At 36.9% G+C, this 14,905-nt stretch overlaps 1 protein-coding gene and 1 long non-coding RNA gene across 2 annotated transcripts; both read right to left on the bottom strand.

The window, feature by feature from the left end:
- Nucleotides 1–2,576: 2,576 nt before the first annotated feature.
- Nucleotides 2,577–4,206, bottom strand: LOC127160851 (B-cell receptor CD22; the record flags this gene model as incomplete). The annotated part of the gene is made up of 5 exons (XM_051103500.1): nt 4,005–4,206; nt 3,395–3,655; nt 3,133–3,226; nt 2,912–2,963; nt 2,577–2,765 (listed from the first exon to the last, which is right to left on the bottom strand). Coding segments are annotated over exons 1-5 (612 nt in total), but the record flags the coding sequence as incomplete, so codon positions are not given.
- A 538-nt stretch (nt 4,207–4,744) lies between these two features.
- On the bottom strand, nt 4,745–5,319 carry LOC127160847 (uncharacterized). The gene is made up of 3 exons (XR_007826865.1): nt 5,262–5,319; nt 5,004–5,069; nt 4,745–4,891 (listed from the first exon to the last, which is right to left on the bottom strand). It is a non-coding gene; the product is annotated as an uncharacterized LOC127160847 (long non-coding RNA).
- Between the last annotated feature and the right edge of the window lie 9,586 nt (nt 5,320–14,905).

Genomic DNA, 14,905 nt, shown 5'->3' with positions numbered 1-14,905 from the left:
GTCTGTTCCCATTTGTAACGTCGTAGTGAAACGACTGAAGGGGAACGTCTAGGTTACGTACGTAACCCTCGTTCCCTGAAGGAGGGAACGGAGACGTTACATCCCCTGCCACGGCCTTACGTCGCGCTGTCGCCGGGCTGTAGCTCGGCTTCTCAGCAAAAGCCTGAATGAGTGGTTGCACGCCGCCATCTTATATACCCGTATGTACGGGGGAGTGGCTCGGTATGCAAATACCACTCGCCAATGTTCATGAATGTTCATTGGCCTTTTGAATAAGGCTTGGAGATGATTGGACTCTCAAGCGAGTTCCCATATGTAACGTCTCCGTTCCCTCCTTCAGGGAACGAGGGTTACGTACGTAACCTAGACGTTTCCAGTTGTCTTCTTTAAATACTCATTAGCTAATGATTTGCAAATGTATCATTATGTTATGACTTTACTTGTTGAGGCACATGACTAATTCTAAATCCATAACCACAATGACATATTACTTAACAATTAGTTAATAGTTCTGTGCCTCGACAAGCATACTGGTATTCATTCACTTATTCATTAGCTACTAGTTCTTATTCGTTTGGTACTAGTGCTTATTATTTAGGTTGTAACTTAAAAAAAAAAATACTAGTACTTATTCATTAGTTTATAGCTCTTATTTATTAGATACTTGTATTCATTCACTAAATACTAGTAGATACTAGTACTTATTAATTTATAGATACTTATTTTAAGTGCTAGACTTAAAACTATTCTACTGTGGCAAGTAACACATTTCACATTTTTGCCATTGTCTTCTATTGAGTCTCATTCATATATCTAATTCTGATTGGTCATAATATAAGACAAGTAAAAAAGTAGTGAATACTAAGATAAGAATTACAATATTGTCTAATAAATAAATACTAGGACCTAATGAATAACTGCTAGGTATACTAGCATTTAATGAAAAGCAATAGTATTTACAGTTTTTTAAATTGCTTACACACTGAAGTTGTACTTGAGGCACACTCAGTGAAACCATTTATAATGAAACCATTAGCCACTCTTAATGCTCATGGTGCATTCTGTTTATTCCCGGCCTATCGATGACAGCACGCACATTGTTAAAGATGACAAGCGATGAATGGTTGGCAATGTGTATGATGATTATGATTTTTGTGATTATTATGACTATTATTATTATTGTTATTAATTGGTTCTCTGTTGCAATTTTCATAAACCATTGACAGGTGTTTTTACCAAAATTAAAGCATTATTCTAAATTTTAATATATTTCTTTGAAAGCAATGCTTAAACATTTCTAATTTAAAAAATGCTTACTAATTATATCTTCATATTTATATCTTGAAAGATAAATATGAGTAAGGCAATTTTAAAAAACTTTTCAATAAGGTGTCCTGTGTAGGATATGCACACTGGAGGATGGGGGGTGGTGGTTAGGTAAAACCGTATGTAGTGGGGGTCCCTTTTGAAAATCTGCTTAGGGCACCCAAAAAGCTATAGGGCCAGCCCTGTTTAAAGCACAGTTGCTTTAAACAAATATAGGGCATAATAACGCATAATATCAATTATGATTGCAATTTAATTGATTACACAAACTCGCATGTTTATCATAAGGTTGAATCCAGTTATTTATTAGTCAGTTACTTATTGATGGTTTTCGTTCTACCTTAAATAACATGACGCTACCATAACGAGTCTATATCCAGTATAGCGTTGTTTCCATAGCCGAGGTTTACAGTGCTGTTTCTTTGGCATTTTCAAAAGCACATAAAATATAATACTGTGGACTGGCTTAATACACAGTCTAATTATCAGATGAAACCCAATTTAAAACATCTTTTACTATCCCAATTTTTATGCCCCTTACATATTCCTATTTGAGCCAATGCAGATGAATAAGCAAAGTTATTTCACGGCGAAACTTAAATAATTTTCCTTTATTATATACTATATTTGTTAAAAAACAAATCTACACAAACTTCTGACTGAAAACAACACTGGTAAAAAATAATAATAATTTTTTTTTTATTAATAACTGTGTGTTATGATCAAAATGCATTTGCTCTCACCCCTTTACAAAATGTCTATATTTTTTATTAACTACTTGTCACACAAGATGGTAATAGTTATTAGAAAATATAGGTTTAGATGTTTAAATTCAGGGAATGAGTGAGAAATTAATGATGAAGAACTGGGACAGAGGCATAACAGGAAAAGTGAAAAAAAGTTCTACAATTACAGAATAATTCAGATGTGACATTTAAATACCCAACTTGAAGACTCTGGAATCACTATACAGAAAAAAAATGTCCTCTGAAAGATGAATGAAGAATGTTCCTGATAAATCAGTTCTATGACATATACCATAACTTAATACCTATTTAATGTATTAAGTTACTTATTTAATTACTTATATATATATATATATATATATATATATATATATATATATATATATATATATATATATATATATACAGTATATATATATATATATATATATATATATTGGATGACAATGCACATATGACACAAGTTTATTCCAGTGTAAACTAATCCTTCCCTGAACCACAGACTATATCATTGGCATATATCATCTCTTGTCCTGAGATCTTCTCTGTGGTGCTTTTGGTTTGAGCAGATGAGAAGTCAATCTCCTCATAGTAGTTAATGTCATTCTCATCCTTTGGCATCTCTAGCTCTTCACCCATCAAAAAAACACTATTAACATAAACAGAGTTGACCTGCACATGTTTTTCCTGACCCTGAAAGAAAAAAAAAATAATAATACATGACCATTTCTTTGGATCTATTGTCTTTGGTTTTTGGTTTTGTACATAATAAACCATTTCAGTAAAATGCACAGAGTATTAATATCTGCTTGTTATGGCACTTCCTATTAGAAACATACCTGATCTGAGACGTCAGTTTCCCTAATAATAGATGCCTTTACTTTTCTCAATCTGTATTAATAGAAAACACAGAAGACCATATAATAAAAACCAGATCACCATATTGTGAACACCACATTTAATATATGTTGCATAGTTAAATGATGTTCTGAAGGCTTTTTGCTCCATAACAATGATTAGGAACATGAAGATTCAAAAATCCCCTTTTAACTGTACTTACCTTCGAAAAAGTATTACCAGAACAAAGATGAACAAAAATGCTGAAATTCCTCCTACACAGCCAATGATCAATAACTCTGTGATGATCAGTGATTCTAGATTAAACATTAAGCAAAATTGGTTGGTTTAGTAGACTGTGCTGTGTTAAAAAAAAAAAAAAACAGTCATTAAACTGGAGCTACCCATGATGACCATGATGATGTTCATTTTTAGTATCTGTAGACTACAGAGTAATAGTATTTATTTGTCTGTATTAAACTCACCTGCCACAATAAGCTGGATCTCTTCTGACGTCTGATTACCATGTATGTTCTTTGCTGTGCAGAAGTACCAGCCTCCACTTCTTCTATCTACATTGAAGGTCCGTTGTTCTCCAAAATCCAGCTCTTTCTCCTGTCCATGTTTGTACCAAGTGTAGTTTATTTCATTTGGACTGGCTTTGCTTTTGCAGGTCAAAGTCACATTAGTGCCAACAGGGACTGAATTGGATGGATCGATGGTGATGTGAGTTTCTTTTGGAGAAACTTTAAGGCAAAATAGAAACATCTGTAAGGCAAACTAGACTCAAGATGTACACGCATGCTAAGGATTGCTTCATCTGGAAAGCATCTGTTATGTACAGACATCTGATGGACATCTTGAAGCTGTCAGTTTTACATATATTCTAAATCATGAACATCTTAAAGACATCTTCTAAACATCTATTTGACATCTAAAAGTAAACTCTTAGAAACACATTGTAGATGAGCAAACATTTAAAAAAAATGTCTTGCAGATATAAATGCAGAGATCAAATAGACGTCTCTGTGATGTATGTGCTAGACATCTGAACATAACACTTATGCAAAAGCAAAAAGACTCCAAAAGTCTTACACAGGACTTGTAGCATCACAGTGGTCTCCACAGTTGAGTCATTAGATATATTTCTTGGATATGTAGCAGTGCAGGAGATGTTCTTCCTGTGATCAGTATGTGAAGCTTTAAAGGTCACATGTGAAAACACTGACTGGGTTTTATCAGGTTTCTCCTGTATCCATGTTGTAATGTTTGCAGATTCTGGGATGTTAGACCAGGATATTGTAGGAGGTTGTTTGGGGCAGGGGGCTTTAGCAGAACAGCTCAGATTGACTGTACTTTTCTCCATCACTGGTTGCAGATGAGTGGGTGTAAGGATGGGAAGCTCCGGTACATCTACAGGGCAAATAGTACATTATATAAAACACTATTAAATTAAAGGTAAAAACTGTAATTGTAAAAGTGTAAATTAAATGTAATTTATCTGCATGTTAGATAATTACACCAAATGGTAAAAATTGATTGACTTATGTACAGAACTGATTCAATCAAAAACACTGATTAATAAATGTTTATTTTACAGTGAAGACCCCACTTACTGGAGACAGAAATGTAGACAGGCCTCTTAGCATATGTGAGTTTCCAATCCTCTGGATTCTTCATTTCCACCATAAAGTAGTAATTGTCTGTGTGATTGTTCATGACATTATAGAAAACAGTGGTACATTCACGCTGACTAAGATTTCCAAGTATTTCTATATGATTAAATCCTTTTGTGATGTTTGTACTTCCATTAAAAACCACTAAACCATCTGGATTAAAAACGGCAGGGTTCTTCTTTATCCAACAGCCAAATATAGTATTTGTGTTTTTCAGTATGTCCTCTGGTGCGTCAAATGTACAAGGTATCTGCATACAAGAGCCGCTCAGTGCTGTTATTCGTGTAGGCAATTTTATATAATATCCTGAAAACAGAAAATATAAACAATCACACTTTAAAACCTTTTTGTTTACATAATTATTATAATACTAATGCTTCCTTATCTCTTCTCTTTCAATTAGATGGCATTGACTTACTTTGCTGCATATGAACTTGTACTGGCACGAACAGAAATACCATGAAAGAAAAGACAGACTCAGGTGCTGTAGATACAAACACATACAAACATGAGTACATGAGTTTTTCGATCTACAAAGGCACTTTACATGGGTGCCATGGATTTTTTTTTTATTTTTTATTTTTTGGATAGACACTTAGGTTACATTATCTGAATTATATTTTAATATGAATATTTGTGCTTTAGAAAAAATAATAGAATGACATAAAAGCCTCACCTACAGCAGGACAGTCCATCATTCATTCAGAGTTAAACAAACGTCCAGTACGGTTTCCTTGCAGAACTGTTGATTACTGTGAACCTGCCTGCTTGTTTTTTGGACAGTGATGATGCAGAGATAAAACTCTTTCCAGGGCTACAAATGTGTGGTTTCAACAGGTAATGCAAATATCTATTTAAATGTACAGCATGTATATCTTTAAAACACTAGAATATCATGTAACAGGCTTTCTTTCTACTGTAAACACAGCAGTCTGTTGTATTTCCTCATGCAAACCTGTTTATCAACCAGAGATGGGAAAAGTACACACATCCTTCACTCAAATAGAAGTAGAGATGCTCATGTTTAAAAATACTCTGGTAAAAGTAGAAGTACTGACTACACTTTTTTTACTCAAGTTAAAGTAAAGAAGTATGAGCTCTGACCATGTACTTAAGTTAAAATTACCCATTACTACTACCTGTTTTAGTGTCATGCTGGTAACTGGACCTCAAGTCATATTGACACATTAATACAAAATAATTTACATTTAAAATGTTGTTAGCTAATGCATGTATCAAGCCTGATCAACCACCATGTAGAACAGGGGAAAAAAATTCAGGCCAGTGAAATCTCACTCATCCAGGTCATCCCATACACCAACAACAAATTCTGAAACCACCTATTTTTTGTATGGCCATCACATTTAAAAAAAGGTTTAAAACCTAAAAAAACTAATAATTAAACAAAATCATTAAAGGTTATCTCTTGAACTGCACCTTCATTTCCATTTTCCTTTGCAGTCTCTTCATTTTCCATGATATCTCTCTGCATCTCACTAGTGTGTTTACATTTTCCCCACTAATTTTCTTGTACCTGTCCTTTTTCCCATCAGCCATCTACTGTTATGAACAGAACTGTCTCCACCTTCTTGCTAAACAACCACCTCATTGTATTCTGTTTGCAATAACATAACTTTATTTTGGTTCAATTTAAAGTATCACATTATGACCATGTGTTGTTTTATCGTACAATTACTTAAATACTATAGATTTAGTAAAACTATATTTTCTAAATTGCCTAAATGTCAAAAATAGTATAATAATAATTACATTATGACAATATCTTTACAGAAAAAAATATCTTATTCTGAACATGTTATTGCTTTATCATAAGTCATTTTTTTTCCCTTATTAAACTTATAAAACCATGTTTTTTTAGCAGATTGATTACAATCTGTTTTAATTCATAACCATAATTTTACTACAAATTTCATGGTTAGACTATGGTTAGTGTAGCAAAACCATGGTTAATTTGTGGTTACCATGGTTTAACGATCTCTTATAACATTTGTTTGCTAAATTACTACTGTAACTTTACGGTAGGTAATAATGATGTCCTTTTACATACAGTATTTTGAGTAATTGTAATTTAGTTTAGTTTACAGTATTATTAATCCTCTGGCTGCTATACTGCTGAGTTGTTAGCACTTAAGTAAACAAAGACAAAAGTACAGTATATGACCTATATGAAATGATAAATATACATTACACTAGCTAGTGTTTAAGCACTCATAACTCCTCTCATAATCAATGAAGCTGTCCATACACTGTATGATAAATAAATCCCTTACTTACATAGTTCGTACATCTGCACTTTGTTGCTTATGATTAAGGAATTTGCAAGTTCAATCTGAACAAAACTCCAGGTTTCAGCAATGACTGTTCTGAACGCCTCTGACTGGCCATTCTAAACTCAACAGAGTCTTGTGTGATTGGTTATAATGTGCAACGCTGTAAAAACGCGTAAAAATAAAATATGATTTAACGTGACCAGGTCTAAATTTAATACAGCAATCGAATCTTTTCATTTTCATTTTCACTAGTCCCCAGCCTCCCCTCAATTCGAACACTGTTCTGAACCCATTCCATTGCTACAATACTCACCATTGATCTGATCATTTTACATCTGATCCTGTCAACAAACCAGTTGACTCACATCACTTATCTCTGTTTTCTCCTGCCTGTCCCTTTGGCCCGCATCACTCACAGCAGAGCATTCCTGTTCTTGATAACGTTGCTGTGTACATTTCGGAATTGCCAATGACGAGGCACATTTTGGCACTACTTTTTTACTTTATACCGACCACGTCATAAATATTAATCAAACAACTGAAGAAGAAAAAGAAAATCACTCACTTTTCTTGACTGAATCACTTATTAACTTTAATGAGAATCATATTTAATGTATACAGTGAAGATTTTGCAGTGTTTTATTTTAACATTTATTACTTTAAGAAATTTCTGTAGTCTGTTTCTGTAATAGCCTTTAGATAGACCTACCTAAAAAATTTTTTTAAAAAGATTCTCTGTTTTAAAAATATTATTTCATTTGTATTTTTGATTAATATATTTATTTATCCTTTTGTTTGTAAGTAACTGGCCTACTTAGAGTGTTTACTTGCCTTCAGTAAGCTTGAGAATGTTTTACTTACATTAGTTGATTAGTTTTTGCTGCATTAAAATTATTATTATTTTTTTTAAACATGGTTGCAGTTTCTAGCTTCAAAGAAAAATAATTTTTCTAACATCTTTGCAGCAATAGTTTTAATGGGTCCAAAACCACCTTGGGTCTGCATGCTTTTCTAATAATTCAATGGTACATCATCAATTTTTCTTTATATAATGTAATGTATTGTAATTAATGTAACTATAAATGCATTCAAAAATAAAACAGTGTGAGTTTGCTGTGACTTATGGAAAGTATATGTAGGGCTTTATACACAGTGTGTGCCATTGTAAAGACTAGGTTTATCCCTCATAGCCTCATTTTCATCCGAGAAAGTTTTTTTTTTATAAAACCCAAAACACACACAACCACAATCAGAAATAAAAGAGGTGCATTTTCTGCTCATTTTACTGTCACTGTCCGCTCAGTGGGAAGTTTACTTCATCATATTACAAATAAATCCTAATCTAATCATGATAAACTATACATCGTCGGAAAGGTCTAAGACTCCTAAATAGATATTTACCATATTTTGTGTTACAAAGTATGTAGGAAAAGTAATAGATTAATATGTGTCAAGAGTGCAGCTTAAAAAATCTACATCAACACATGAGTTCTGACCTACAAAAGACTTTCTTCATTGCCTTTTTCCCTAACACGCTTTAGAAATCATATATCAGTTCAAAACTTAACATCTCAAAATTCATCCTTTGAAAGGCATTTTAAAATCAGACATTGCATTACCATAGAAAATGTACATCAAAATCATATTGCAAAATGTTTTCATTCATGAATTATAAAAATGTAAGTCTGGATAGTGCATTTTTACGTCTGTGTTCAAAAATGGGAGTGACAGTTAAAGGATTAAGGTCCCATTCACCAAGATACCTACTCCTTTACCCCCACCCTTGAATTTATACATTTACTATATCAATGAATAAAGTCAAGTCCCGCCCTATAATTTATCACATTCTAAAACCTGTTTCACTCTGAAATACAATATGTCAGCATAGGTCAGCCAAAACTTCTGTTACATGACTTTAAGTTTGCTAAGCAGAGCATGGACACTTATGAGATGTCGTGAAATCAAAAATCTAAATGGCAAGATCCACTAGAGGTTTGCTTTTCTTACATTTCAATTGACATTGCGTTTTTCTAGTTGAAAAGTTTACAAATAGGGGTGCCCAAACTCGGTCCTGGTCCTTGGTTTAGCTCCAACTTGCCTCAACACACCTGCCAGGGGGCTTCTAGTATGCTTAGTAAGAGCTTGATTAGCTGGGTCAGGTGTGTCTGATTGGGGCTGGAGCTAAACTCTGTAGGACCCCGGCCCTCCAGGACCGATTTTGGGCACCCCTGAGTTAAAACAATGTTAAGATACTAACAAACAGTAGTGTTTCCTTGGACTCAGACTTGACTGGGACTCGGCCCTTTGGGACTCAGACTTGAGTCCGACTTGGCCCATTTTGGACTCGGACTCGTCTCGGACTCGATTGGTTAAAGACTCGGACTTGACTCGGACTCGACTTAGGTGGATTCAAACCCAACAGTAGCTGTTGGTTCCTCTGCCCCAATCTTTGACTAGTTATGGTGATTAGATTAGGACTAGTGAAATGTGGCAGTTTGCTATACCTGAACACTTCATTTGGATGCTTTGTTTAGGGTAGTCACCCAGGTGCTTTGTCTCCATTTTTGGGGACTGCCCCCTAAATGTATATAAACTACAACATAACACTGCCTTAGTTAGACTTTTGATGACTGCAGCGCATTCTCAATAAAGAACTCTGCTGAAGATACCCAAGAGTCTCCTGGTCATCGCTTCTGAGTTTCCAACACCAGGAAACCAGTTTATTTCCTCACCTGAAGGTTGCTCCGTCTTACAAGAACCACTTGATCAAAAGGTTGTTTCTTTTTACAGTCTGAAGTTTGCATAGTTATATGAGAAATTTTGCACCCATACATGTCAAGGGATGAGCGCCCCCTGCTGATCAGCATAAATGCAGCACCAACAGCATCCTAGCCCTTTTCTAATAGGAATCCCATCCAAAGACAGCTCAGGCTGAGGCCTGCTTAGCTTTACTGAGGACCCAGCCTCTGGCTAGCGCAGGCAAAGGACAGGCTTTACTCTGGACTGTTGAATACAGCTGCTCTAATAGAGGGGTAGCGCATCCTGACGGCCATATTGAGGCTATCAGGATGCGCTACCATCTTAAACAATAGATCAAGTTGACTACATACAAGTCAGGGAATGAGTGCTCCCTGCTGGTCAGCCATAAAATACCTATATTATTAAGGTGGGGATTACGGACAACAGTTCACCAGGAAGCCAGTTTATTTCCTCACCTGAAGGTCGCTCCATCTTACAAGGACTGCTTGATCAAAAGGTTGTTTATTTTTACAGTCTGAAGTTCACATAGTTATATGAGGAATTTTTCACCCATACATGGTAGGGGATGAGCACTCCCTGCTGATCGGCATAAAAGCAGCACCAACAGCAGCCTAGGCCTCTTCCAACTGGTCTTCCATCCAAGCACAGACCAGGATGAGACCTGCTTAGCTTTACTGAGTAACCAGCCTCTGGCTACTGCAAGCAAAGGACATGCTTTGCTCTAGGCATTTTGAATACAGCTGCTCTAATTGAGGGGTAGCGCATCCTGATAGCCTCAATATGGCCGTCAGGATGCACTACCATTTTAAACAATAGGTCAAGCTGACTACATACATGTCAGGGATTGAGCTCCCACTGCTGGTTGGCCAAAATATAACTGGCCCCAGCAGCATGCTAGGTCTTCTCATTTTGGTCAGTCACCCAAGTACAGACCAGGCTCTGTTCTCCTTAGCTTTTAGTGAGGAACCAGACTCTGGCTACTGCATGCAAAAGACATACTTTGCTGTCAGTACCTTAATAAAGCTGCTCCAACAGAGGGGTAGCGCATGCTGACAAGTTCAATACCTGCCGTCAGGATGCGCTACCATCCTTAACACTAGACCAAGTTAATTATTAAGGTTGGGATTAAGGACAACAGTTCACCAGGAAGCCAGTTTACATCCTCACCTGAAGGTTGCTCCATCTTACAAGGACCGCTTGATCAAAAGGTCGTTTTTTTTTACAGTCTGAAGTTTGCATAGTTATATTTGGAATTTTGCACCCATACATGTCAGATGATGAGCACTCCCTGATGATCGGCATAAAAGCAACAGCAACAGCACCCTTGGCCTTTTCAATTGGTCTCCCATCCAAGCACAGACCAGGATGAAGCCTGCTTAGCTTCACTGAAAAACCAGCCTCTGGCTACTGCAGGCAAAGGACATGCTTTGCTCAGAGATTTTGAATACAGCTGCTCTAATTGAGGGGTAGCGCATCCTGATAGCCTCAATATGGCCGTCAGGATGTGCTACCATCTTAAACAATAGGTCAAGCTGACTACATACATGTCAGGGATTGAGCACCCCCTGCTGGTTGGCCAAAAAATAACTGGCCCCAGCAGCATTCTAGGTGTTCTCATATTTGTCAGTCACCCAAGTACAGACCAGGCTCTGTTCTCCTTAGCTTTTAGTGAGGAACCAGACTCTGGCTACTGCATGCAAAAGACATACTTTGCTGTCAGTACCTTAATAAAGCTGCTCCAACAGAGGGGTAGCGCATGCTGACAAGCTCAATACCTTCCATCTGGATGTGCTACCATCCTTAACACTAGGCCAGATTGATTATTAAGGTGGGGATTAAGGACAACAGTTCGCCAGGGAGACAGTTTATTTCCTCACCTGAAGGTCACTCCATTTTACAAGGACTGCTTGATCAAAAGGTCGTTTCTTTTTACAGTCTGAAGTTTGCATGGTTATATGATGAATTTTGCACCCATACATGTCAGGTGATGAGCACTCCCTGATGATCAGCATAAAAGCAGCACCAACAGCACCATAGGCCTTTTCCAATAGGTCTCTCATCCAAGCACAGACCAGGATGGGGCCTGCTTAGCTTTACTGAGGAACCAGCCTCTGGCTACTGCAGGCAAAGGACATGCTTTGCACTGGGCTGTTGAATACAGCTGCTCTAATAGAGGGGTGGCACATCCTGATAGCCTCAATATGGCCGTCAGGATGCACTACCATTTTAAACAATAGGTCAAGCTGACTACATACATGTCAGGGATTAAGCTCCCCCTGCTGGTCGGCCAAAAAATAACTGGCCCCAGCAGCATGCTAGGTCTTCTCATATTGGTCAGTCACCCAAGTACAGACCAGGCTCTGTTCTCCTTAGCTTTTAGTGAGGAACCAGACTCTGGCTACTGCATGCAAAAGACATACTTTGCTGTCAGTACCTTAAAAAAGCTGCTCCAACAGAGGGGAGACGCATGCTGACAGGCTCAATATCAGGATGCGCTACCATCCAGGATGCCAAGCTGATCCATGGGGATTAAGGACAACACTAGAAGCCAGATTATTTAATCGCTCCATCTTACAAGGACTGCTTGGGATATTCAGAAGGTAACATAAACAGTGCGTTATTTAGAAATACAATGTGATAAATGGCGCTAAACATACGCCTAGAAATTACACTCTCATCACTTCTCCACAGTCTTTATGAACTGAATTACAATATGGACTAATGACAACAATCAGACATGCAGTGGTAACATTATCACAATATGACATGGTAAAGAAAGATAAATTAACGATCAATTGCTTTGTTCCGAAACAGGGGTTAAAATTATTACAATGTTGCTTTTTATTCATGGCGCGGTTCGCTTTCACACAGCAAAGTTTCTAAACGGACCAAATGTGTTAATACAAGTCACACGCGAATAAACCGTCCTCTCATTGGTCAAAGTTCCACTTTTTTTTTCAGGGATTCCATTCAGCTGTCATCTGGCAGGATGGAACAACAACAGCTTTGCGGGCTTATTTATTTATATATTTATTTATTTTTATTTATGTATTTTTTAGGTATCGTTATATTAATTTATAATTTTGAGCAGGAGTCCAGGATTCGTCAGGAAAACATTTTTAAAACACATCTCCTACAAAGCAATTACAAAGCAATAAGCAATAAGACGGCATTATAAAATGAAAAGGCGCGCTTTGATTTTGAATGGCGCAGACAGACACAGGTTCATTTTAAGCGATATTAGCAAAACAACAAAGCTAGTGCTGTTCATGGAACTGTAATTACCCATTATACAGTGTGATAAAGCCGAACCGCTCCAGTGTTCATTTGAAAGCGTACCGAGACCACCTCTTCAAGGAGGTCTTGGTACGCTTCTTTGGTCCACTTTTGGTGCGCACTCGAGTGCAATTGCTACATTCACACCGGCCCAAACAAACCGCACCAAGAGGGAAAACGAACTCTAGTGCGATTAAACCGAACTAAATGAGGCAGGTGTGAAAACACCCTGATAACGCTACAAAGAGGGGTCTCAGTCTGCTTCCAAATGACCTCTGGTGCGGAATGAAGTATGAACACATCACGGACCAAATACTTGAAAACAGGAAGTAATGACAAGATGAAATGCTATGCAACATGATTTCATGAAGGGAACAAGTGGTGTATCCAAAACAAAATGAGCAGAGAGCAAACGTGGAGCAACAACAAGGTAAAGTGCCTTTTATGAGCTCTTTGTGAGTTCACAGGTGGTGAAAAGAAAAGAGCAATCAGTGAATGGGAACTTTGATGTCATACACCCGCAGCGCCACTTTAAGTCGAACACACCTTTTCCTTTTGTTTGGAGTGTTCGGTGAGTTTCGTCACGAAATATACATCATTAAGCCCGAACATCAATCAGATTGTGAACATATCACTATGCCTTTAGGTTCACTGTCTTTAGGTTCGCTGTCAAAAATGTCACTGCGAACGCTAAGCGGACTAGGACCGAATGTATCATTTTCCTTTTTGGTCTGGACCAAATGAACCAAACAAACCGAACTACAAATGTGAACACACCCTAAGTCACACGCACATTGACAAGATTACCCTTACAAAACAGATAAGGAATTTAGTACAATCAGAGCATGTGAGCAGAGCATAGCAGAAGCAGATCAGTGGATGAAAGGGGAAGCATCATTTTACCAGTGTTGCCTGGTACAGCTGTAGGCCTACTATGGCATGTTTAAGCACAGTAGCGCTACTGCAAACAGGAACAAGTATACTATGTAGAAATTTCTTATCGGATTTCTGAAACCTGCTAATGTTAACTGGTACTCAGCAACTGCTACGTAAATTTTTTTTAAAAGAAAAAAAAAGTTAGCTATTAGTAAAATGTACGTCTATTAATTAAAGTTAGTTTAGCTAGCGTGCTTTAGTTGTTTTCCCCACTGACAAATCTGCAGACACATTCTGCTGAACTGTTTTCAGAGGCTTCAAACACTGCAGCTGACTTTGGATTCACCTGAAACAGCCTCTGAGGAGAAATGGTGTGTTTTAGCAACATAATTTGTTAATATATCATAACTTTCAAAGTGCAGCGTAAATTTCACTCATTTTATTCATGCCAGTGTTCTAGTTTAAGTGTAGAAACCTACAATGTATTTTGTTTCATTATGATGTGATTTTAGTGTGTATATATTATAATGTTTTAGGTCAGACAGCCAATGCTGACATTTTTCTGGAAAACTGCTGCTCTTCAAAGAACAGTCATCAATCAGGTAATTTGCACACAGAAATATTTTTTGAATACCATTCAGTTACCCTGGTTATCTTATATTTTATTCAGTTACTAAATCTGCAAGAGAGCACTTTGACTAACTTTGATTTTTTCCTAGTCTTAAAGTTTGAGAGAAACATTTTCAGATAATCCAACTAATTAGCATCAGAGTAAGTCTATATATTGCCATTTTTCTCACTTCCATTTCCAGAGGACAGCAGTCCAACATTTCTGTCTGTGTCTGGGGGTTTATCACGTTAGTCAAGAAATCATCTTTTAGAGCATTGCCAAAGGTATTGTGGTCATTGTTTGCTAAATGAATAAAACATCAGTGAAACTTCAGTGACCCTTTTTAATGTGCATTTGTACTATTTGCAAATAAGTTCCACAGGAGGAAAGATGGGTGGGCCACATAGTGTTATCCACACTCTTTTGGAAACAAAAATAATGACTTTATTTAACAATTTATTCTTTTTCGTGTCAGTCTTCGACACGCATTCACAAGAGTTGATGCAG

The sequence above is a fragment of the Labeo rohita genome, unplaced genomic scaffold (assembly GCF_022985175.1).
Source record: "Labeo rohita strain BAU-BD-2019 unplaced genomic scaffold, IGBB_LRoh.1.0 scaffold_473, whole genome shotgun sequence".
Lineage (NCBI taxonomy): Eukaryota > Metazoa > Chordata > Actinopteri > Cypriniformes > Cyprinidae > Labeo > Labeo rohita.
Note: the sequence above shows the minus strand (reverse complement) of the source record. Positions and strands in the feature narration are given on the sequence as shown.